The sequence below is a fragment of the Dunckerocampus dactyliophorus genome, chromosome 7 (genome assembly GCF_027744805.1).
Source record: "Dunckerocampus dactyliophorus isolate RoL2022-P2 chromosome 7, RoL_Ddac_1.1, whole genome shotgun sequence".
NCBI lineage: Eukaryota > Metazoa > Chordata > Actinopteri > Syngnathiformes > Syngnathidae > Dunckerocampus > Dunckerocampus dactyliophorus.
The window spans coordinates 2,471,614-2,496,362 of record NC_072825.1 but is presented as its reverse complement, the minus strand read 5'-3'; the positions used below and the strand labels follow the sequence as shown (position 1 = coordinate 2,496,362).

General features: G+C 41.7%; 2 protein-coding genes across 6 annotated transcripts in view; one reads left to right on the top strand and one right to left on the bottom strand.

Moving 5' to 3' along the window:
* fli1rs (Fli-1 proto-oncogene, ETS transcription factor-related sequence) overlaps positions 1 to 13,939 on the top strand; it is a 24,032-nt gene extending 10,093 nt beyond the window's left edge. The window contains exons 2-10 of one of the 4 annotated variants that reach the window (XM_054781341.1): positions 522 to 721; positions 942 to 1,108; positions 4,369 to 4,572; positions 6,391 to 6,480; positions 7,800 to 7,868; positions 7,970 to 8,029; positions 10,260 to 10,307; positions 10,486 to 10,572; positions 12,813 to 13,939. In XM_054781341.1, the coding sequence (XP_054637316.1) occupies positions 582 to 721; positions 942 to 1,108; positions 4,369 to 4,572; positions 6,391 to 6,480; positions 7,800 to 7,868; positions 7,970 to 8,029; positions 10,260 to 10,307; positions 10,486 to 10,572; positions 12,813 to 13,336 (1,389 nt within the window). In that variant the 5' untranslated portion in view covers positions 522 to 581 and the 3' untranslated portion in view covers positions 13,337 to 13,939. The remainder of the gene's footprint in view (positions 1 to 521; positions 722 to 941; positions 1,109 to 4,368; positions 4,573 to 6,390; positions 6,481 to 7,799; positions 7,869 to 7,969; positions 8,030 to 10,259; positions 10,308 to 10,485; positions 10,573 to 12,812) is intronic. The other 3 variants (XM_054781338.1, XM_054781339.1, XM_054781340.1) reach the window with 3 other exon arrangements.
* On the bottom strand, positions 13,241 to 24,749 carry zp3d.2 (zona pellucida glycoprotein 3d tandem duplicate 2). Of its 2 annotated transcripts, none has more exons than XM_054781336.1 (9): positions 24,167 to 24,749; positions 22,622 to 22,737; positions 22,450 to 22,553; positions 21,376 to 21,550; positions 21,184 to 21,289; positions 21,026 to 21,114; positions 19,056 to 19,129; positions 17,667 to 18,017; positions 13,241 to 14,851 (listed from the first exon to the last, which is right to left on the bottom strand). In XM_054781336.1, exons 1-9 carry the CDS (start codon positions 24,647 to 24,649, stop codon positions 14,574 to 14,576), a joined length of 1,776 nt encoding a protein of 591 aa, XP_054637311.1. In that variant the 5' UTR covers positions 24,650 to 24,749; the 3' UTR covers positions 13,241 to 14,573. The 2 variants fall into 2 exon arrangements, with proteins under 2 accessions (XP_054637311.1, XP_054637312.1); XM_054781337.1 differs by having other exon boundaries at positions 21,026 to 21,111.

Sequence of the window (24,749 nt, the reverse complement as noted above, 5' to 3'; positions counted from 1 at the left end):
GTGTCTTAATGTGTAGAACAGAACTTCAAATGAGTTTAATAACTGAGAGGCATATTATAGGGTTTACAGCATCAAAAGCAGGCATTTTTTTAGCTTTTTATCAACATGTTCATTATTTGTTTTTTTTGCCACTTGCTTGGGGGTCTTGGAGAGTAACCCCATGAATAGTGGGGATCAACTGTACTTTAAATGCTCTGATCTAATAATTGGAAGTAGGTAATCATTGGAGAAAGACGGTTATTCCCACACCAGCTGAGTAGCAACATTTTAAAGCGCATGCAGATGTAGATGAAGCTGCTGGATGCTGACCACTCATAATACTTCAAATGCAGCGATTGCCATCTTGCGTAGTTCATGAAAAAACAGTGTCTACAGGCTGACAGGGCTAATTAGAGACCCCAGCGGTTATTTGCTGTTGTAGACTCTGCGACTAGTGGGGAGACTACAGCTAACTGAACAGAGGTGTTTAAGTGGAGCATTTAGGGTAGAGAAGACATGAACGCTGCAGCTGTGTTGCACAGGAAGCGCTGTCTGTGGTGAGTGAGGACCAGCCCTTATACGAGACGTCCTACACGGCGGCCATGCACATCAAGGCGGAGATGACGTCGCCGGGCGGGTACAGCCACGCGTCCAAGCAGAGCCCCGAGCCCGCCGAGCCCGACTGGGTGTCTGCGGCTGCGCAAAACCCCGGCAAGAGAGGCGAGCACGTCAACGGAACCAAGTGAGTCAGGAAGCGGGGGGCCACAGGGAACAGTCCAGGGTCATGTTGTGGGTTTTTCCATACAGTGTAACTGTAGCATAATCAAGCTATTTGTCCATGTAAGTGTCCTGGATTACCTTTAGAGACTCGAATCACTAGGATGCATCCCATACCTGTATGGACCAGGTATTAGGTGCTAAAAAGGCCGCAATAAGCCCTACAAGTCCTCCCTGTGTTGCAGCCATGAGTCTCCGGTGGACTGCAGCGTCACTAAACGCTCCAGACACATGAGCAACGACGGCGTCCCAATGGCGTACCAGCCCTCGTACACAGAGCCCCGTGTCAGCACTCCGAATGTGACCTCGCCCAGCAGCACCACCGAGGAGAAGCGGGTCATCGTACCGGCAGGTGAGCAAACCACCCGAGCGTTACTCCAGAATACAATTAGCAACGACCACACTAAAGTGCTAAAATGACTACTCTATTTTATGGACTGTAAGTCGCCACGGAGAATAAGTCGCATCAGTCAAAAAATGCATTTTGAAGAGGAAACTAAGTCGTACTGGACTATAAGTCACATTTATTTAGAAATTTATTTCACAGAATTCAAGCCCAAGAATTTCATCTGTCAAAGCATGTTATTCTACACAAAAGCACACAACAGACTGAATGTGTCTCTGCTATGTTAGTGTCACGCAATAACAATTAACAATTATTCAGCTACACAATAGATTAAATAACATACCTGGGAGGCAGTATAGGCTAAATTATGATAGCAAGCCAGTGAGTCCAACAATTAAGTTATCATGAAGCAAGTTCACCAAACTCCCGATCTCATTCCACATCACTGCTGTCACAAGCCTAGTGATGTTCACTCCTTGATTCATGTCAGTATGAATGAACATTTAAAACACGGGTCTCAAACTCGACCCGCGCGCCATTTGCGGCCCGCCAAGTCACATTTTGCGGCCCACGACTTGACAGGAAAGACTACTGTAAATGCGGGCCGCAAGGTCTATTTCAGGGGTCTCAAACTGAGGCCCGTGGGACATTTGCGGCCCGCCAAATCATATTTTTCGGCGGGTAGTGTAATTGCAGCCTGGCATGTTCAGTGTTACTTGCAAGGGCAAGTAAACACCAGCACTGAACTCAGTGGTGTTATCACATAGAGATGGGGGGGACAGAACACTACCTACAATCTCAGTGCTAACACAAAATGACAGCACAACATGTAACAGGTCAGTAAACACACACAGGGCAACTACTACTACTAAAACAGTCTCATTCTTTTTGCAGAATGTCCTCATTAGGGTCACGGGTAAGCTGGAGCCTATCCCAGCTGAATGCAGCAAACTACAAACTATGAAATTATTTTTTAGCAAGGTTTTATCGTTATCGTGAACCATGTATCGCAAATCGTATCGTGATGTACCCTGAGATTCCCAGCCCTACTCCCAATACTTCATGCGGCCCAGCCTCACCCAGACTCTCCAGTGGCCCCCAGTGAAATTGAGCTTGAGACCCCTGATTTAAAAACATGTTCAACTCTATATATTTTGATATATAAGTCGCACCTGACTATAAATCTACTCACTAACTTGGAAATAAAAGTCTGACTTATAGCCTGGAAAATTCGGTAATTGCCAAAAAAGGGACCATAAACATACAACTGGAAATCCAACATAGGAAATGGTCTGTTTGCTCAGTCCAATATGAGCAATGCGGATGCTAGCCACTACACAACATGCATTCATTCCTACAATCCAATCCAACGTCCTTGTTTTCAGCGCCCCAGTTTTCATAGGATTCGGTTTTCAACAAAAATGTTGCGTTAGTTCTCGTACACTGTCTTGTACAATACCGCACATAAACTGTTGGATTTGACCTTTGGTACGCTGGATGTGGACGGATGATACTATACTATCCGGTACCTATAAAACGCCACTTGGTGACAGTATCTGATACAGTTCTTGTGTTGCGTAGGTGTCCCTAATAAAACGCATGCACAGTCATTATCAGCTTTGTAGAGTAGCATGGTCTGCGTGCTTGTTTGGGTGAGTCACTCCAGAACACAGCTTCGGACCTTTTCCATTCAAGTCTCTGCGGAATTTGACGAGACTTGCCGGTGAGTCACCGATTATTGTGTAATAGTACGTGGATATCACCTCATATAGAAGTCAGTGTTACCAGAGAACCATTAAGACGTGAGGGCGTCTGCTGAGACCTACAATTCAATCTACAATCATGTGCAACAAAAGGTGCGCCCATTGTTTTGCTACTGGAAATGAGTCTCCCCCCTTCCTCAATGGGTACACTGACTCGTCATCTTTTCTGGGCATGATGATCAGTTTTAAGATATGAAATGTTACTCGAACTTGGGCTATTGTGTGAGGATGATGAAACTATCCGACATCAGTGGATTGTGGCATTAATAGAAGGGAGCTACTTTTCCGCCTTAGTTTTACGCCTGCAGTTTCCATTTGCGGCAGCAGAGGTCACTCTCTTCTTTTTATTCTTCCAACAGGGGTGTCCAAACTTTTTCCATTGAGGGTCACATACTAAAAAAAAGAAAGAATGCAACTTTGCCACTTTGATATTTGTAAAGCAACACATGTACATATGCTAAGAAGTTATATATATTTTAAAAAACTGCATCTCAGCTTTGTGATATAGTTGAAAAAGCAATTATTAGTGCTCTTTTCGCCCCATTTCTTTTTTTTAATTTTCCAAATATTTTCACTTTTTAAATAACCTTCTTAAATTTTGTTCTCGCAATATTCTTCTTCCGCAACCCAATCTTCCAAAAATCACAACTTTGCTTTGCCTGTTTCTAATATTATGACTTTTTTCATTAATATTTCAAGTCCATGCAACTAAAAAGAGTTTATTCTCACAAAGCTATGACGACTTTTCTCGTTAGAATATCACATTTTTCTCTTAATATTTTTTTTTACTATATTCTCATACAATTACCGCTCTTTTTTTTTCATGTCATACTTATGACTACATTCCTTAAATATTTTGACTTTATTTTCCAAACATTAGAACGCTTTTGGCTACTTAATTTTCCGAAACGTACAACTTTATTCCTAATTTTGGAATATTATGGAATTTTCATAATATTATGACTTAAAAAGTGGCGCATTTTTTTCTTTAAGATTTCAACTTTATGCTACTAAAATGAAATTTTTTTTCCTCAAAATATTATGTTATTCTTGGAAAATTACAGCTGATTTTTGCATTTTTGCTGGATTTTTTTTAAATCTTGTTAAAACTAGCATTCCTGTTCAATTCGATTTTTAAATATAATATTTTTATATTTTTTTTTATTGTATTCAAGAAACTGAATGTATAGAATTGAAGTGATCGATGTATTTCATTTTCTACCTTTTTATTAGTTTATTTATTCTTGCTGTTTTTCATGGTGTTTTTTTGGCTATCGTACAACACTTGGCTGCAGCAAGAGTAAACCAGACTTGGGCATAATACATCATTTTGCACGTTTGCCCTATCGTTAATAAATGGGAAATCCAGACCAGGATAAGTGGAATCTTTTTTTGTGTACACGAATGAAAGGATGTATTGCATGTAATCCAAATCTGATCTAGACTGTCTGCGAGTCCAGCTGAAATTTAAATGACAAGTCGGAAATGTGAACTCTTTGTCAGATCCCGAGGTCTGGACCCAAGACCACGTGCGTCAGTGGCTGGACTGGGCCATCAAAGAGTACGTCCTGGAGGAAGTAGACGTCATGCTCTTCCAAGCACTGGACGGCAAAGCCCTGTGCAAGATGACCAAAGAGGACATGATGCATCTCACGTCCGCCTACAACGCAGACATCCTGCTCTCGCACCTCAATTACCTCCGGCAGAGTAAGGCGACGCCCATCCCTCCTTGCCTATTTTAAGTCCGACCATGAAAAACGGAAAACTACTCTAGTCTATTTTCTCAAGGCATTCTGCTGATCTATTGTGGTAAAAATACCACAGCTCCGCAGTTAAGATGTACAGTGGATCCCCACACATTAGCCATTCCGCATTCAAGGTCAAGGTCGGGCAGATTCGCATCTCGTTCACTCTAAGCCGAAAATAATTTATAAATACGTGACAAAACAGGTGAAATGTACAGCATACGTGTACAACTGTTAGAAAAAGCCCACCATTCTTACATGTTTATGACCTTTTGCGTCATTGATAATGTTTTCTCCTCAAGCGTTAAGATTTTGCACATTGTTGGGCGGTCCTTGAAAACACCATTGTTGCTGAAACGTACTCTATACGCTTCTGATCAAAATGTTAAGACCTGCTGAAAAATTGCAAGAATATATATTTTGCACTGGTGGATCTTCTGGAGGTTCTAAGTAGAGCTTCAAAATGCAAAAAGGAGAAATGGCAGTGAGACAAAAATATGTTTGAGTAAGCAATTTATTGCAAGCAAGCATTAAAGTGAAGTAGGCTGTTCATCAGCTGATCAAAGGTTCAAGACCATAGCTTAAAAAAACCCAAACTGAAACCCTCCTAAAATAAAAATAACATGTCAAAAAAAGGAGTGAGTAATGAGTAGCTGTGCCATTCTTGTTAATAAGGTGAAAAATGGGTTTGGGAATGCTTGATGCCAGTGTTTCCAGGAGGCTAGTGGGAATGTTGCTCCAGGTGGTGAAGATGGCTTCACGGAGGGCATCCACTGTGTGGAACTCATGTCCATTTTTGTAAGGGGAACACACAGGATGGTCCAAAAGAGTGAGATTATTCCTCTGGAAGAAGTCCTTTGTGAAGTGCAGGGTTGTCCTTTTGAAAAAGCCAGTCATTACCACACAGGCAGGGGCATTCAGTCATGAGGGATGCCCCCTGCAACATCTCCACTGCCATTTGACGCCCCTGCACAACCTGAAGCTCCATTGTTCCACTGAAGGATCATGATGGCGCCCCCTCCACTGTGCCGTGTGGAAAACATCTCCGGTGGGATCTCCTTGTTATGCCAGTAACATTGGAAGCCATCTGGATCATTTTTCTCATCAGAGAACAAAACTTTCTTCCAAATGGCCAATTTTGTAGTGCTGAAGGAGACTTTTTTTCTTCTTAAAAGGCTTTGGCATTTTTGCCAAAATTTGACCTTTTAAAGCCTGTTCTCTTAAACTTTTGATCAAGTAATGAACAGCCTATTTCACTTTAATGCTTGTTTGCAATAAATTGCTTACTCAAAATGATTTTTGTCTCACTGTCATTTCTTCTTTTTGCATTTTGAAGCTCTACTTAGAACCTCCTTGAGATCCAACAGTGCAAAATGTACATTCTTGCAATTTCTTTCTCACATTCTGCATTGTGCATGTTGCTTGTTAGCTTCAATTACCGCAGATTTTCGCCATTCGCTGGTAAACTAGGACAGAACCCCTGCAAAAAGCAGGGATGTAGTGTATATTTACATGAACCATAAAAAGTTGGTCCAATAAAATCATCAGCTCAAAGTAAACACACTGAGGGAAAAATGCCATAACATCATCAAAACTGTCAGAAGAGATACTGTACAGTGGCGTCCCATGCTGATATCTCACGTACCGCTACACACACACACACACACACACACACACACACACACAATGTGAACACCATCCATATCAAACTACCATCTGTGTCGTGAGCACAAAAATGGTCCGATGACATAAGATTGACTCATGTCCGTCTTTCTTCCAGGTAGCCCTACTTTCTCATACACCACAACTCCCTCCAACAACACACCGCCGCCGCCCCCACCCCCACAGCCTCGACTACAGGTGAAAGCAGGTGAGTGCCAAGGATGACAATAAGTGATCTTTAAGGTCAGTATGTTTCCATACACTGGAGAAAACCGACTGCATTAAAATCAACTGAATCAGAACTCTATACTCTAACTCTATTCATCAGGATAATACACGTCGGCTATTGGACTGGATGTAAAATTACTCACGCATGCATAAACTTTGATAGATCATAAGTGAACTTTGGCTTTCTGTGTGCGTTCCGGTCTTCACTACAGTCCGGCTTGGACTCAGAAGTCAAATATCATAAAAGTCCATCCATCAATTCATCTTCTACTGCTTATCGTGACCGAGGTCGGGTCACGAGGGCAGCAGCCTAAGCAGGGAAGCCCAGACTTCACTCTCCCCGGCGTTCCAAGGCATTCCCAGGCCAGTTGAGAGAGATAGTCTCTCCAACGTTTCCTGGGTCTTCCCTGAGGCTTCCTACCGGTCGAACATGCCCTGAACACCTCCCCAGGGAGGTGTCCAGGAGGCATCCTGACCAGAGCCACCTCATCTGGTTCCTCTCAATGAGGAGGAGCAGCGCTTCTATTCAGAGTTTCTCTCAGATGACAGTGCTTCTCACCTTATCTCTAAGGGAGAGCCCAGCCACCCTAAGAAGAAAACTAATTTTGGCCGCTTGAACCCACCATCTTGTCCTTTTGATCACAACCCAAAGCAAACACTGCGCCCTTAGAAACAGGCGGCGTCCCGCCTCTGGTACTACATCTAAAGCCGGGTTGACTTTGGTGGCCCAGGTCTGCGTCGGTGCCTTTTATATAGAACAGGCACGATGAAGCCGGCTTTTACAGGTAGTGTCACAAGGTCTTGGGTTGACCTTGCAAATTCTCCGTTTATCACAAACAAACAAGAGCTTTTGAATGATGGGGGGGTTCTAGAAACAATGTGCAGAGTTCACATCCATGTTACAAAGTCTCATGAGTCTAAAGAGGTTCCGTGGCACAACACCGGCCTCAAAAGTGATGAATCCCAAACTCAACAGGCTGTTTTAGGCAGGAAGCAGCTGCACTGGCAGAGGAAGCCATGTGCGGTGGGGGGTATAGGTCACACTGCTGGGACACAACTCACAATCTCATGAAGACAGGGGCGGCCAAAACAAAAGAACGCTCACCCAAGAAACCACGGGTCATCTCCAGACCCTCCTCCCGTGCGTCCAACTTCTTATCGTCTCAGGGTCTCCGTTCACGGACTTCCTTCCCGTGGTGGCTTAAACGGCCACTTCAAAGGATTGGTGCTGCTTTACAACCACACGTCTGCAGACAACTTGTCTTTGCGTACATTCATCTCGTTGTCTGTTCTGCACAGAAAGCACTTTTGATGAGATCGGACGCAGGAACAGCTGGCCCGCCAACAGCATGACGGTCGTACCCAAAGGTAAGAAACTACAACTTCTTAGTCACATTTATTTGTATTTCTACAACATATGGCAAAAAAACCCCTCTCAACTCGTGTGTGTGTGTCTCCTTTCTTTGCAGGTTCCCCCATGGAGCACCAACACAGCAGAGTGACAGAACCTGCTTCAAGAATTGTCCAAGGTGACAGATGCAACAAGGCACCTTTAATCGTACGGAAAACTATGCAAAAAGATAAAGTGCAGCTTATGCTAATTAGCTAATGCTAATGTAACAATTAAGATAGTGGGCCCTACACAAGCAACTTGAATGCATATAAAAACACTGCTTTTCACAGATGCTAACACGCTACATTATATATTGATGTATATTTCAGCAGTGGCCAGAGGATCATTCATAAAAAGTCAATTTCACTTAACACCAGTAGGTGGTGCCTGTGAGCAAAGGTATCTAATATGGCAGGTGTGTCCAAAATGGGGGCCCAGCTGTTTTTTTGTTTTTTTATTGGCTTGCTGAACATTCTAAAAATTTAATTCAAGAAAACAAAAAAACAGCAAAAATTGAAAAAAATCAGAAGTAATTTTACAAGAATAAAGTTTAAAAAAAAGTTGTAATGTAACGAGAAAAAGTCAATTTCACGAGAATAACTTACGAGGAAAAATAAAGTCATTTTGGTAGTATAAAGCTGAAATAAGACTAAGAAAGAAGATGTCATTTTTGAAAGCCATAATATTATGAAAAACAAACAAAATAACAAATAAGTTGTAATTTTTGGAAAATTAGGTTGCCGAAAAAGAATAACGTCAAGGAGAGTATAGTCAAAATATGGGAATAAAGTCATAAGAAGAAAATGTACAAAAAGTTGAAATATTACAATATTTAGTTTTCTTTTTAAGTCGCAATAAGAGAAACATAAAATAAAGTTTTATTTTTTGAAACATTAGGTTGCAGAAGAAGTCATAATATTAAGAGAAGAAATACTGCAATATTTGGAAAATTTAAAGAAAAAAAACAGCAAAAATGGGTAAAAAAAAAAAAAAAAAAAAGCAAAACCAAAACTGATAGTAAGTAGCTTATTCACCAATATCACAAAGCTGAGATGCAGTTATATATATCTATATATATAGTGGTGTGAAAAGTGCTTCCTGATTTTATTTTTTTTCCATGTTTGTCACACTGAAATGTTTCAGATCATCAAACTAATGTAAATATTAGTCAATGACAACACAACTGAACACAAAATGCAGTTTTGAAATGAAACTTTTTATTACTTTATTAAGGGAGAAAAAAAAATCAAAACCTACATGGTCCACAACAACATCCAAAGAACTGCAGGCCTCACTTGCCTCAGTTAAGGTCAGTGTTCATGACTCCACCATAAGAAAGACACTGGGCAAAAACGGCCTGCATGGCAGAGTTCCAAGACCAAAACCACTGCTGAACAAAAAGAACGTTAAAGCTTGTCTCAATTTTGGCAGAAATGATGATCCCCAAGACCTTTGGGAAAATACTCAAAAGTTGAACTTTTTAGAAGGTATGTGTCCCATTACATCTGGCTGCATTTCATCATAGCAACAGTAAAATATGGTGGTGGTAGTGTGATGGTCTGGGGCTGTTTTGCTGCTTCGGGACCTGGAAGACTTGCTGTGATAAATGGAAGCATGAATTCTGCTGAAGGAGACCATCTGTTGGTGACCTCAAGCTGAAAGCAACTTGGGTTCTGCAGCAGGACAATTATCCAAAACACACCAGCACGTCCACCTCTGAATGGCTGAAGACTTTGGAGTGGCCTAGTCCAAGTCGTGACCTGAATCCTATTGAGATGCTGTGGCATGACCTTAAAAAGGTGCTTCATGCTGGAAAAGCCTCCAATGTGGCTGAATGACAACAATTCTGCAAAATTCCTCCACAGCGCTGTAAGAGACTCACTGCAAGTTATCACAAACGCTTGATTGCAGTTGTTGCTGCTAAGGGGGGCCCAACCAGTCACTTTTTCCACACAGGGCCATGTAGCTTTGGATTTTTCTCCCTTAATAATGAAAAGTTTCATTTAAAAACTGCATTTTGTGTTCAGTTGTGTTGTCATTGACTAATATTTACATTTGTTGGATGATCTGAAATATTTAAGTGTGACTAACATGCAAAAAAAAAAAGGAAAAAAAATCAGGAAGGGGGCAAACACTCTTTCACACCACTGTGAAAGACAACACACACACACACACACACACACACACACACACACACACACACACACACACACACACACACACACAAACAACTTCTTTGCAGTGGCATCTTTTCATTTTTCACTATGTGGTCCTCGGTGGAAAACGTTTGGGCACCGCCGCTGTAATATGGTATAGAAGGATCATGAATGAGTAACATGTTTTTCTTGTTTTCATGTTCTTTCCAGACCCCTATCAGACATTAGGGCCCATAAGCAGCCGCCTAGCAAACCCAGGTAGGAATCTTAACATCAGATAAGTGGGTGACACAAATCAAATGAGACCTTTGCACTGTCTGTGTTGGCAACATATGAGCAAAAAACAAGCAAACGCTGGCTGGCAAAGTCGTCGCCGAGCCTCGTCCTGTCAGCAGAGACCAAGCCTGTTACCGTTTGCCTCACTATTTCCTCACAGAGGGCCAAGCCGTCGGCTCGTCCAAGAACCGAACGGGCAAGCAAAGTTCGTACAAGCTGCCTGACCTCAGCGCCCAAAGGCCTGTGGGTAGGTTGCATCATCACTCCCTCCAAGCCACACAGTGAAAAGGTCCCATTTGTTTGGCGAAACCAAACGGGCTATCATGCTAGCTTAGCCTAATTGCTGAAGAAAAACTAAATGATCAAACTTACAGCTCCCATGTCTGTAGGTGACTGACAGATAGTTGGCAGCGCTCCGGGCTGCATTTTAACATATGTAGTGAAGCCTGCTTTTTAACAAAGCATCTCGCTGGGAGCAGGTCAGTGGTGGTATTACGTCATGAGGAGGGAGATTTTTCCTTCATGACATCATGAAAAGCTGCAACTTCAAAAACAAGCATTTTGAGCGCCTCTTCTCTCAAAAATACAGCAAAAAAGTGCGGGTGTTCACAATCAGGCTGGAAAGACATATACGGTGTTCCCTTTTCCAGACCTGACCGCAAGTCGGATTCAATATAATCAACAGAATATTTTCGTTACGTGCCCTGGCACTGGCTGCCGACCAGTCCAGGGTGTACTCTGCCTCACGCCCAAAGTCAGCTGGGATAGGCTCCAGCATACCCCCGCAACCCTCATGAGGATAAGCGGCATAGAAGATGGATAGATGGATGGAATATTTTCATAGCTAGAGCACAGAAAACCCTTGTATGACTTTATGAATGTGTTTTAACATTATCAGAGCCCTCCAGACATGAAATAACACCCCTGTAGTCATCTTTACACTCATGTTACCCAATGTATTAGATATAATCTGAGAAAATAAGCCATTTAAGACATAAATAAAACTCATGCTCGTGCGTGTTGCAATAAATGCCTTCCGGACGTGTGAACAGGAAGTGACGTGTTTTGATTTTAGTTGGAGTGCGGCAACAACAGTGGTCCGTGTTATTATTATGATGGTTATTATTGTTTTTATTATGATGTTGTTATTGCGCCTGTTGTGAGATAAATAATTATAAAATAAAAGCCTGCCTGTAGTGATCAATTCTGATGTGTTAGTAGTGACACCTAGTGGCCAGTGCAGGCTACACTTCATCAACATCTTGTTTGCGTTAAACCAGGGGTCTCAAACACAATTTACCTGGAGCCCGCTGGAGGTTGAGTCTGAGTGAGGCTGGGCCGCATCAAGTATTGGGAGTAGGGCTGGGAGTACCTCAGGTAGGGGTACCTCACGATACGACACGTGATACATGGCTCACAATAACAATAATATCTTGATACATCTTGATATAATAGGGTCAATCAAATAAATAAATAATTTCAAAGTTTATATTTTGCTGCATTCAGCTGAGATAGGCTCCATCTTACCCGTGACCCTAATGAAGACAAGCGGTATAGAAAATGGGTGGAATTTTTTTTTACCACATTTTTTAAGTGACTCACACACTCTTAGTTCAGTGTAGGCTTATGTGTGCATCCTACGAGTAACACTGGCTTGTCGCAGGCCGTATTACAGTAATCTTTGAAGACAAGTCGCGGGCCGCAAAATGTGACTCGGCGGGCCGCAAATGGCCCACGGGCCAAGACTTTGAGACCCCTGCTTTAAACTGTATTTGTAATTTAGTTAATTCAGAACATTTAATGCTTGAAAATGCTTAATTTAGGCCAAGGATACGTAATATTTGCTAAAATATGCATTTTTTGGACTAACAACAGGCCATGGTCAACCACGAAACAGTGATCTTAGTCATTAATTGTTGAAAAAAACGCGATAGAGTGAGGCAGCAATGTTCGAACCGCGATGTACTGAGGGACGACTGCATTACTGTTAGAACACTGTTAAAAAAGTCAGTTTTGTGTAATAGGAGAAAAACAGGAAAATCGGCCGCCAGCTCCAAAATGCATATGAAACGAGACAAGTTCTGAGAGAACAATGAGAGGAACAAATTATTAAAACTTGCAAGCGAGGAGACAAATCAATACAACCTCAACACACGACTTCGAGGGAAAATGTCTGAATGTTACGCAAGTGTAGGGGTGATCATCTTCTCATGTGAGGGACGGAGGCGTCCAAGGACAGACTCACATGCCTACACAACCAAGCCTATTTGAACGGTGACAAGAATGTGCAGGACTTAGATAGCAGATAACCATAGCAAGTTAGTGTGACATTATTGTGTACTAATGCTAGTAAAGACATTTTATCAGTACAACAACAAACTGTATTCTCCTCACAATGGGAAACATGCTTGTGAAGACATTAGAAATTGTCCAAGGGTTGGGAGAGTTGGACTCGTGCTAACATGCAATGTTGCTGCATAATCTCAGGTTCAGGCCAGATCCAGCTGTGGCAGTTCCTGCTGGAGCTGCTGTCCGACAGCAACAACGCCGGCATCATCACCTGGGAGGGCACCAACGGCGAGTTCAAGATGACCGACCCAGACGAGGTGGCAAAGCGCTGGGGCGAGCGGAAGAGCAAGCCCAACATGAACTACGACAAGCTGAGCCGCGCCCTCCGTTACTACTACGACAAGAACATCATGACCAAAGTGCATGGCAAGCGCTACGCCTACAAGTTCGACTTCCAGGGCATCTCACAGACGCACCAGAACCACGCGTCCGAGGGCGGCATCGTCAAGTACCAGACGGAGATGTCCTACGTGCAGCCCTACCACAGCCACCAGCCCAAAATGAACTTCATGGGGGGCCACCCCGCGCCCATGCCCGTCTCCCCCGGCAACTTTTTCAGTCCTCCGTCCACATACTGGAACTCACCCAGCAGCCCCATCTACCCCGGGGCAGCCATGACCAGACATCCCGCCACCCACTCCCACCTGAGCTCGTACTACTGAGGACACACGGCAAGCAGAAGGGGCGGGGCCAAAGCATGCAACTGTTCCCATTTTGAGCTCATAAGGGGCGCACCCAAGATGAAGCTTACCTGAAATTAGGGTGATGATGCTGTGATGTCTGATTATACAGGGCATTACGATGCAGGTGTGACGGACACAAGGGACCGTGTGCACAGGACGACGCACAGGAACGCTTTGGCAGAGTATACTCTTCCTGGAATATTATGAATATACTGATGACACATTGTATTTACTGTATCCATTTCTTACGGAAACCACCTTTCTATTCTTTAAGTACCTCGTGTGATAGTGGAAAAACAAGGATGGTTTTCAGGAGAAGAAACTTATGAGCGACTCACGCTTTTGTAAAAGAAATTGTACAGAATCTCCGTCATGTAGCAACATTTACTCACAATGTAAAGTTAATAAATGCTCCTTGTACCTAACCATCGCCTTTGATTGAGATTATTCAGTGCAGGGGTGCCCAAAGTAAGTATTTTAAAACAAAGTATTTTAAAAATACAAGAAAACTACAAAAAAAGCATAATGTAACATAAATAATGTTGATACTAACACACTAATAGAAAGGTAAAAATATACAGCAGGGGTGGGGCCGTTCCGATCCACTATTTGTGACGGATTCAGATAACTGATACCACAAATCACTAACTTAACGCCACACAAAACGTCCAGGTGGCTACAATGTCATACTTGCCTGTAGAAATGCGTTTATTATGGTTTCATATCAAATCCACAATAACACAATAATGATAATGTAGCAATGTGCACGTTACGTGTCATATGACTTGTGTGTGCATGTGTGGAGACAGCTGCGTCTGCTGATATTCTTCTAGCTAGATATGCTGATATTCTTTTGCCGTGGCTGCGGCCGACAGTAACCTGTTTTGTTCAATATTGATCAACCGCCTGCTTGTCAACCTTATAGCGTCTGTAGACACCGCGAAAATAATAATAATAATAATAATATTAAAGCAAACACAGCATTGGTATCTGAAAAGTATCAGTATCAGCAGATATCGGGTATCTGGATGGTAAGTGAAAACGTGGATCAGTACATCAGAAATATACAGTGCTGTATTTAACTTCTTATGATACTGGATTGGTTTTAGCAAAATATGACAATGTCCTCCAGGATCCTTTGATTTTTCTTTAGCATGCGGCCCTCGTTGGAAAAAGTTTGGACACCCCTGATTTAGTGAGCGTTGAACAGTTGGCTTTATTCCTCAAACTCAAAGATATCTTCAAAAGTTCTGCGAGGTTGTCTGACCTCCTCCACCACAACAGCAGAGCCCTTCACCATCTCCTCCTCCTCCTCCACCCGTCCACCTCCAAACGGCCACTCCCTCTCTGTGACCGTATCGTCCACCTTACCCTTGACGTCAAGCCATGTCGTCACCTCTGTGGTCATCTTCTGTGGCGGTGGTGTTCGCACTGTGGTGGTGGTGGTGGTGGGCTTCTTCCTCTTTGAGTTTTTGGAGGTTTTGTCTTTGAGCTCTGGAGAACGTAAAACAATGTCATCATAATGTATCATTTACTGTGGAAGCATAGGCTGCATGTCCAAGGTAAATAGAAAGAATCCCACCTCTACATTTTCTTTCACCCATTTGCTCCTATTCGAAAGCAGACGAGTTGTGCACTACCTAGTGGGAACGTGATGAATTACAATTTCCTCAATCCACAAAAGTTGAATCAAGACAACCCATTTGGTAATGGTGATGGGTTAGTTTATTTCGGACATGCATACAGTTTACATTGAAATGTTTCATGTTACAATTCACAATTCCACGTGTCTGAAAAGGAGTAGGAAGAAGCAAAGCTTATTTAATCCTACCCCCTCTCCGTTTTACATCAATTGTTATACATTTGTTCACTTCGTGTATTCAATATGCACTATTTACATTATTCTTCCCAGCAGTTGTTTGTAAACAAACACACATATAAAAGGTTTTTTCCCTTTTCTTGTTGTTGTCATATCTATACTCTTCTCCAATCCAATCGTTTGTGGTCTAGATAGGTAAAGGCTTCCACTTCCAGGTCTTCCTTCCCTTCCGTCTTTGGTGTTGTACTGTGAGTGATGAATGTAGACACATGGCTTCCTGATTCCAGTACTTCATGTTGAGCAGCCCTTGGCAACGTAGTGATGTCAAATGTTATTGACCGAATCCATCCAACTGCATTGTTCCTTCTTTGTGGGTCGTATCTTCCATTTTCCTTGTTGTCATGGTGATGTCATCTTTAATATCTATCCAAATGGTTGATATCTTTGACAACAGCCTCTGCTGGTCCTCCATTTAGCTTGATGTAGATGTTGCCGTTGGTGCTCCAAGTGCTTTGTATTTTTCTCTGGTTGCTCAAGTCTCGTGCTTTCTTGCCGATGTCAGCGTTGCTTTTTGTCAGATGCTCGTTCATGTAGACGTTTGTACCTTCCACCTTCTTTCCCTGTTTCAGCAGTGCGGTTTTGAACTCCCTGTTGGTGGACTTAACGATAATGAAGGCTGTGGTGGTGTTTCTGCCACACAGTTGGATGAAAGTATCAATGGTGTCAATGTCTACATCCACCTCCTTTGATTGGAGGAAATTAGCAATTTGTTGCTTTGTTGAAAAAACACCAATTTCATCTGGATCTCCTCTGTTCTGGACTGCCCTGGCTTTTGTCCTGGGTGTAATTCAGAGCCCTGTGAGAATCGCATTGTTCATTTGTGCCTTCTGATCCACCACATCAATTGTATTTTCATTTGTTCAATGATATTTTCCTTTGCTTTCTCTTCCTTGAGATTGGTTTTGCAAGACAGCATTATCATCCAGTAGTACTTTCATATCACCCTGTAACACCTGGATATCATCGCGTCGTGCTTTATTTTCCTCCATAGGGTTTTAACCTCCTTAAAAGCAGCCCGCAAGGCAGTATTATCATCTTGTGGTACCTTGATATCATCTCGTAGTGCCTTGGTATCCTTGCACAGTGCTCTATTTTGCTCATTAAGGTTTATTACTTCATGGATCTCAGAGAAACTCTTCTTGAGCCTGTTGGTCTGCGAGTGTACATTTTCAATCTGTTCCCTGAACTAGAATCAATTTAGATTCTAGTGTTTTCACTGGATAGTTTATACTTATACTCATACTAATTAACAGAGCTGCTGTGGTCAGTTCGTTGTATGCTTTGATTATATGTTTTCATCAATCTAAAAAAATGAATGGGTGCATTTTGTTAGTTGCTACGGTAGAATCCAGGTCCCTACTGCCATACTTTTATTTTCAAGTTTACTTTGCACTGAACAGGAAGTCACTGTGTGCAAGTTTTAATTAATTGAAGTAAACAATTAATTATGCTGGTTTTCACGCTACTCGTGATAAAACATGCCAACATAAACCAGGGGTGTCCAAAACGTTTTTTTTTTTTTAGTGGCACACGACACATTCTAAAGATATAATTTAACAAGAAAACTAAAAAAATAAAACTCAGCAAAAATGAAAAAATCTGCAGTACTTTTACAAGAATACTGTCAAAATATTAAGAAAAAACTTTAACAAAAGTTTTGATTTTACCAGAACGCTGTAATGAGGAAAAATAATATTAAAAAAGAATAAATATATTAAATAAAAATAATATTTTTAACAGATGTTTTTTTTAAGTTCTAATATGAGAAACAAACAAAACTGATTTTTTGGGGAAAAGAAAGTTGTGGAAAAATAAAGTAAAAATAAGAGAATAAAGTCAGAATTCCGAGAAGAAAATGTACAAGAAAAAAGCTGAAACAATCGGAAAATTAAAAAAAAAACAGCAGAAAAGCAACCCCCCCCCCCCAAAAAAAACAGCTGTAATTTGACAAAAATAAAGTCAAAATATTAAGTGAAAAAAGTCATATTGCAACAAGAAAAAAACTTAAATTTTACAAGAATAAACTCTTAATATTATGAAGAAAAACAATGTAATTTTAGTCGGAAGGGTTGAAATATTAAAGAAAAATATGTGGGTTTTTTCAAGTTGTAACATTATAAAAAACAAAACAAAATAAAGATGTCTTTTTTGGAAAATTAGGTTGGGGGAAAAAATATAATATGGGAAAATTTACAAAGACTATTTAAGAACAAAGTTGAAATGTTTGGAAAATTAAAAAAAAAACCAACAAAGCGTGAAGTTGATATGACAAAGGTGAGATGCAGTTTTTTCTTAGCATATGAAAGTGACCCTTGCAGCACTTCATTTTTCACTATGTGGCCCCCGCTGAAAAACGTTTGGACACCCCTGACATAAATAGAAATAACTCCTTTGGCTCTCACATTTGATGCCTTTATTAGCAGAAGATACCTTCAAGGATGTGCTGAGTTTCCTGGAAATCCTCCTCCACAACAGCGGTGCCCTTCACCTTCTTCTTGTTATTCTTCTTCTTCTTCTTCTTCTCCTCCTCCTCCTCCTCCAACTCCACCCACGCCACTCCTGTACCTCCAAACGGCCACTTCAGATCTGTGAGATCCTCCTCCTCCACCATCGCCTCAGGATTCGGCGTCGTGCTGGTCCGAACGGCCTCTGTCGTTGTCATCGTTGTCATCACTGCCGGTCCCGTTTTGGTGGAAGGCAGCAAGCTCTTCCTCTTGTGGTGTTGGAAGAGTTGCACTTTAGGCTGCACCTTCCACCCTCTGCTGCTGCTCGTTGTGGTATCTGGAAAATGAAGCATACACAGCGATTTATTTTGTTATGCTCCTTTAGAGCAGGGGTGTCCAAGGTTTTTCCAGCAAGAGCCACATAGTGAAAAATGAAAGCATGCAACTTTGCCACTTTGATATTTTGGACAGCAACACATGTAGATATGCTAACTTATATACTGTACCAAATATTTAAACTTTGTTTTCTTCTTGAAATATTCAGACTTTATTTCCATAATATTACAACTTTTTCCCCAACCTAATTTTCTAAAAATGACAACTTCATTTCGTTATATTTCTCATTACAACTTTTTAGAAAAAACTAAGCCAACTTTATTTGTTTACAATTATCATATGCGTTTTAAGCCTGTAAAAGCCCTCACCATATTCTTTATACACTTTTCTCAGACGGGCATTAACATTTTCTCACATTTCTCTCATCTAAACACTAGGTGGAAATTTCGTGTGAATTTTAAATGATCAACCTACAAGGTTGGACTTCTCACAATGCAAATCTTCTTAAAGGGCCAGCCTCGGCCTGTAACAGCAGTCATACATTGTAAAAAAATAAATAAATAAATTACTACAATTGCACAAAAAAAAAATTGCGCAACAGCGAGTCCACTAAAGGTGAACCACAATGGAGCAAGGCAACACTATTTCAACTTTCTTCTTATAAATTTTCTTTTCCGAATATTATGACTTTATTCCCATGATATAACTTTTTCCCCAACCTAATTTTCCAATTTTTATAACATAGCAACTTATTTTTATTTAATATTTCAACTTTATGCTTTGAAAATGACATTATTTGTTGTCATAATATGACAACATTACTGACAATAATGACAAATTTTTCTTGTTAGATTCCAACTTCTTTCTCTTCATATTTGACTTTATTCTTGTAAAATGACTGCTGCTTTTCTGTTTTTGCTCCTTTTTTTGTTGTTAAATTATATTTTTAGAATGTGCCGTGGGCCAATAAGAAAGCAAAAACAAAACTCTTTGGACACCCCTGATTTAAAAAGGTAGAAAGTGGTGTGATGTTTCTCACAAGCAGAGGCAGCAGAGCCACAGTTGGAGTTGCAGCAGACACACACCCAATGTGAGCCATACAGCTCCACCCATCTAGGAGGAGACAAATAACAACGTAAACAATCATCATCAGGTCAATAAATGACTATTTTACATTGTATCCATTGCCAAGGCATATTGGGGCTACACAAAAAAGGGAAAAAAAGAGAATTATCATCACCAAAGAAGTTCTTTGATGAGAAGAAGTTAAAATAGTCGTTATTTATTCTACACTCACATTGGTACTTGTGTTGTATATTCCTTATCTACCTTTTGTGTATTAAGCTGCTGTGATTTTCGTGTTCTTTCTTAGTGAGACCGTGTTCTATTGAGTAATGACCACCTGCGATTTCAGATGGGTTGACAAGCTCGTTGTATTGTATTGTATTGTATTGTATTGTATGTACTTTATTTATCCCACAGCGGGGAAATTTACTTGTTACAGCAGCAAGACAAGTAAAGAGAACAGTGTAAAGAAAGCATAGTGTCTACAACATGGTTCAGGTGGTGCAGGTGTTGTAGAGCCTGACAGCGGTCGGTATGTGAGTTTCCTTACGGATTGATTGGCTCCTGCCAAAGAAAGCGCTACCTTTTCCTCACTGACTCACAAGAGGCACAGTATTTAAAAGACTAACACTGTGTTCCAAATGATTACACAAATAGGATTTTAGCATCAAACATAAAATGTTTTGTTTTTCAATTAAATTGATGGATGGCATTGTGTCTTGGGGCTCTCTGGATGACTGACATCAATCTCGGACAACTGTTATAATTAGTTTGCCAGGTGAGCCCAATTAAAAGAAAACTACTTAAAAATGATGTTCCACATTATTAAGCATGCCACAGAATACAAGCAATATGGGAAAGAAGAAAGATCTCTCTGCTGACCAGAGAGTCTCAAATATTTGCAATGCCTTGGACAAGGCATGAAAACATTCAGTCATTCACAAAAACTTGGGTACGGTGAAGAAATTTGTGGCTGATTCAGATGACGGCCGGGATTGTGCTGACAAAGGCATAATGACAAAGGTTTCTGCATCAAGAGAGCACCTGCTAAAATACCATTACAAAGCATCAAACAGCAGCTGGTGCCTCTGAAGTCCCCCTGAACCTCAAGGTACAAGATCCCTAACCGATACTCACAAGCAGAAACGCTTGCAGCGAGCCAACGAACACATAAAGACAAATTACGGATGAGGCCCATACAACCTCCGGTGGTCCGGATGGATGAAGTGGAGTATGGCCAGCATATCTCAACAAGGCTGTGATGTCATCAAGGAGGTGGCTGAGTCATGTTTTCATTGGGAGAGAGCTGGTCGGCCCTTGATGGTCATTGAAGGTGTGAAAATGACCTCAGCAAAGTATGTAGTGTTTCTGACTGACCACTTTCTTCCAAAGTACAATATGAGGAACCGTACCTTCTGTAGCAAAATGACCTTCATGCGTGGCAATGCACCATCTCATGATGCAAAGAATCCCGACCTCTCCGTCATCGGCTGTTATAGGCATAAAAAGGAGAGAAACTCATGGTTTGGCCCCCCTTTTTCCCCCTGACCTAAACCGAATTGAGAAACTATGGAGCATCGTCAAGCAAGACCACAACAAAACAGCAGCTGCGGGAGGCTGTTCTGACATCTTGCAAAGAAATTCAAGCAAAAACGCTCCGAAAACTCAAATTCAAAGTAAGAATTGTGAAGGTTATATCAACAATATAGGATATATAGCAAGGCATTACTGTGTAGAACATCTGCTTTACAGTGGCCCTTGCATTCTTTTTTCAGTATGTGGCCCTCCCTGGAAAAAGTTTGGCCACCTCTGCTATGCGGGATTTTCAACATACATTTTGGGTCGGCGCTTTTTCATGGGCGATGGGTGGGTCCCACAGCCAAACCAGTTGCGAACCACTAATATAGCGCATACTCAGTGCAGGAGTTTATGTTCAAAACTAACCTTCCTGTCTTTGTGTCGTAGTTGCAGGACTTTGCAGTTGGAGTGGGAAAGGCGCTTTCCGTGGACATGCTGCAGTGCATGTAGAGCTGCTGTCAGGAAGTGGGGACGCGGCAAAGATGAGCAGGAACAACAATAAATGTCACCTATATTTCACTCACTTGCTCTGTCATTTCTTTGAACAAGAAAGCATCCACGGAGAAACGGACGGCGTTGTTCTTGTGCGGGATGAATCTGGAGCGACCGTATTTGCTTTCAGCCATGCAGCTTTATCATCAAAAGGAAGAAGAAGAAAAAAAAAAGAGTCCGTATGTGCGCTTTCCTTGTCTGCTTCAGCAAATCTCTTATTTTACCCAAAGTTCTTCACCACTGCAAACTGAGGTGAGGAAGTGTGCGAACTCTCAGGCGTGGCATAACACGAGTGGACGTACAGCCTCATGTCGTCGGGCATGGTCGGACCCTCGGCCTCGAAGTACATGGGCTCTCCCAGCACATATTGATCCGATGGGGACAGTCTTTCCCACTGAGCTGCAAATTAGGAGCAAAAGGACACACTGTCATAACATCACTCATTTAATGACTATACAGTGTTCCCTCGCTCCATCATGGTTCGCCTTTGATGGCCTCGCTCTTTCGCAGGGTTTTTTTTGTGCAATTTTAGTGCTTTTAAAAAAAATATATAAATACACATCGTCTTCTGCATCCTTATTGGCTACGGGAGAACCCACCCACTGTCTTCTGTGTACTGTTTGGCTGTGGACCATTTTCCTTCATGCCGTCCTGCTGTGTCTTACAAAACCCACAATGTCGACGAAACAGTCTGCACCCAAAAGCCAGAGGAAGGAAACCATCACACAAATAGTTGGGACTTCTGGAGATGCTGAAGGTAGGTAGAAGTTACGCGGCTGTCAGGCGCCATTATGGAATAAATGAATCTTCACTTTGTTACATAAAGGGGCAGAAAAACACAATGACGTACAACTGCAGCAATATGTTTTAACAAGGCTCCAAAAAGACTACAGCGCAGCGGCGCCAGGATGTTGAGGCACGGTCGGAGGAGTGAAATGTGCGTGAGTCACTTAATCATTTCTTGTGTCCAACCTCGTCGGTTGATGATTAAAATTCAACTTTGACAGTGTTTAAACAGGAAAGGAACGTGTGAAAATGTTAACGCCTGTGTAACAGGATTACTTTGGTTATTGTGATTCCACTTCTTCAAACAGTGGTTGGGAGTAATGGCTCAATAGCGCCCTCTCTCACTCATGGGCTATACAGTATATAGGGCAGAGTGTCATTACAGCTTTAGTTCATCAGCCCTGTGACCTGAGGAGTGCTTCTCTATGCAATTGTATGGTTACCTACGATGCTAATGTAACTCCTTGATAGGCAAGGGAACACTGTATTCTACTTTATCCTCCAGAATTTACCATTACGAGGCGTCAGAATAAAATTTGCTCTGTTCCTCATAGCTCTGAGGATCTGGCGAATGCGCATCTTTGGAAGGTATCCGATTTTGTAGGAATACTGATACCTAGGAAGACAATGAAAGTCACATTTTTAACATTAAAATAACAATGTACAGAATGTTATTATTATCACCTGGCGTAATTGCAGGCCACAGACTGCGAGAAGGGTGCCGTTCTTCTTATGGGTCCTTGGAGCATCTCTGAGTCATACTGCAATGTGTTTGAATATGTCATCTGTCCATTTATGATCTGCAGACAAACAAGTTTTCCACATTTAGGGAAACAGGAGTGATTCTACATGAACACCTGCACATTCTAATACATAATCACGACAAAGTGTGCCCAAACAAACTGGCACTGTATCAGTTCAACGTTTTGACACCCCTTGTCATTCATACCATGAGAAAGTGCATAGGTCATATAGCAGAAAATCAATCAAAATTGAGCATTATTAAAAGGAAAAGTGCGCTACTTCCATCAACAATAGCAGCATAGAAGGCACGTGTGTGTTTGCAACTACTAATCATGGCAGACCTCGTGAGAGCTGCCACCGCCGACTACTTTTGGACAAATGAGGAGCCAGAACCTTATCTTTTTGAGCCTGACTATACGGAGGATGAGCTACAGGTTGTAGAAGCTGAGCCCACAAGAAAACAGAGTGAAACTGCATAGCAGATGGCATGACTTGGTGGTGTAAATGTCGAGCTTGCCAAGCCATGCTGATAGAAATTGAGTGTTTCTGCCGCAATGATTGGCATACAGTGTTACCATGTGTATTTGTGTGTATGTGTGATTTTCCACCTACCCAGAATAAACTGAAAAAGACGCCCCAGACCAGCTGGACCAGACAGACAACACAACACCGTCCATGTAGCCATGTACAAACAAACCATGGAATGTGGGCTAATACTTCACAGATAATTTTGTTGTCTGTTCGTAGTGGTTTAGTTTGTCTCCGAGTGCTATTGCATTGTTTTGGAGTGGGCCCGCTACCTGTCGGTAGTGGCGTGAGGCGCTGTGTCACTACGACAGAAAAACATTTCTTTGTGTTTGCTGCTACGATAACAATGTCAGTGTAGCTTGGTTTATATACATGTGAGGTTTTTGGGTTTTTTTTTGGGCTTTACAGTCTAAATAGGTGTGTGCTGTCACATGCACTGTTAGCTGCCCCATGCTAGCTGTTTTTCTCTCTTTAGAACACACAGAAAAGAGAAAGTGTGGTGATGTTTCACATAAGGATTGTGGCTGATGAGCAAAATTCCAAAAAAAAAAGATAACTATTTAGTATTGTTTGCTGTAGCTCCTGTATTGAAACACGTTAGCTTGTACTGGTGTAGCAATGCAACCAAATAAACTTGGCAGTGTTGCGTCGCATATAGATGACATCACCAACACCTGCTTATTAATAAATAAGCCAAAGCAAGTAAATAAAATATGCTCACAGCCAACAGCGTTAAGTCAAAATGACAAAACTAAAGCTTAATATGGAATGGGTTGTAGAAATTTGTGACCACTGTTGACATCAAGCTTATTAGGAGTTACTAACCGGAAGTTGTGCAACATATAACTTCAATTTGGTGAAAGTTTAAATATTTATTAGTTTAGTATACGTTTACCCAGTCAAATGTATGCATTATGAATGAGTGTACAACATCAACCAAATAGCTTATCGGCTCACCTCTCGCTTGGTTCCACACTGGCTAAGTTCAGTCTTAAAGTAAACGTAATTATTCGATGATTTATTGGCTCCACATGTTCCCAGTTTAAGATGGGAGATTGTTTCAGCGCCGCTCAAAATGCTCTTTGGCACCTTAACAAGCATTTTGTCCATTTTGCACAACGTCCTGACTGAATCCTCCGCTGGCCTCGGCGGCCTACTGCCCGGCCGTGCCGGAAGAAGGCGCTCCCGGACGGGTCCAGGTAAAGGCTCCAAGCCGGTGCCTCTGGCCGGGTAGAAATGGAGCTTCTCCTGTGGCGGCAGCTTGGAGTTGACGTACACGGGCAGTTTGAGGTAAGGCTGGGGTAAAGTTGGCGTTTCTCTTGGGAAGACAGTCACGATGGCAGAAATTGTTTGGTTTGAAGCACTCCATAACAACGGCGCTTTGCCTCCTTGGTTGAAGGCAAACAGTGACAAAAGCGCGAAAAGTAGGAAAAACACCATGCCAAGGACACTTAAAGCACAGTAAATTAGTTTTACTTTTGTGTAAAGTGACACTTTAACTTTCTAACCGTCTCTTGCAGTCGAATTATAGCCACCTGAT

Coding starts and splice junctions, on each gene's coding strand:
- zp3d.2 (XM_054781336.1), bottom strand. CDS start 24,649: ATGGTGTTTTTCCTACTTTTCGCGCTTTTGTCACTGTTTGCCTTCAAC. Junction 19,130..21,025: donor TACGACACAAAGACAGGAAG/GTTAGTTTTGAA, acceptor GTCTCCTCCTAG/ATGGGTGGAGCTGTATGGCT. Junction 18,018..19,055: donor TGGCTCTGCTGCCTCTGCTT/GTGAGAAACATC, acceptor TTCATTTTCCAG/ATACCACAACGAGCAGCAGC.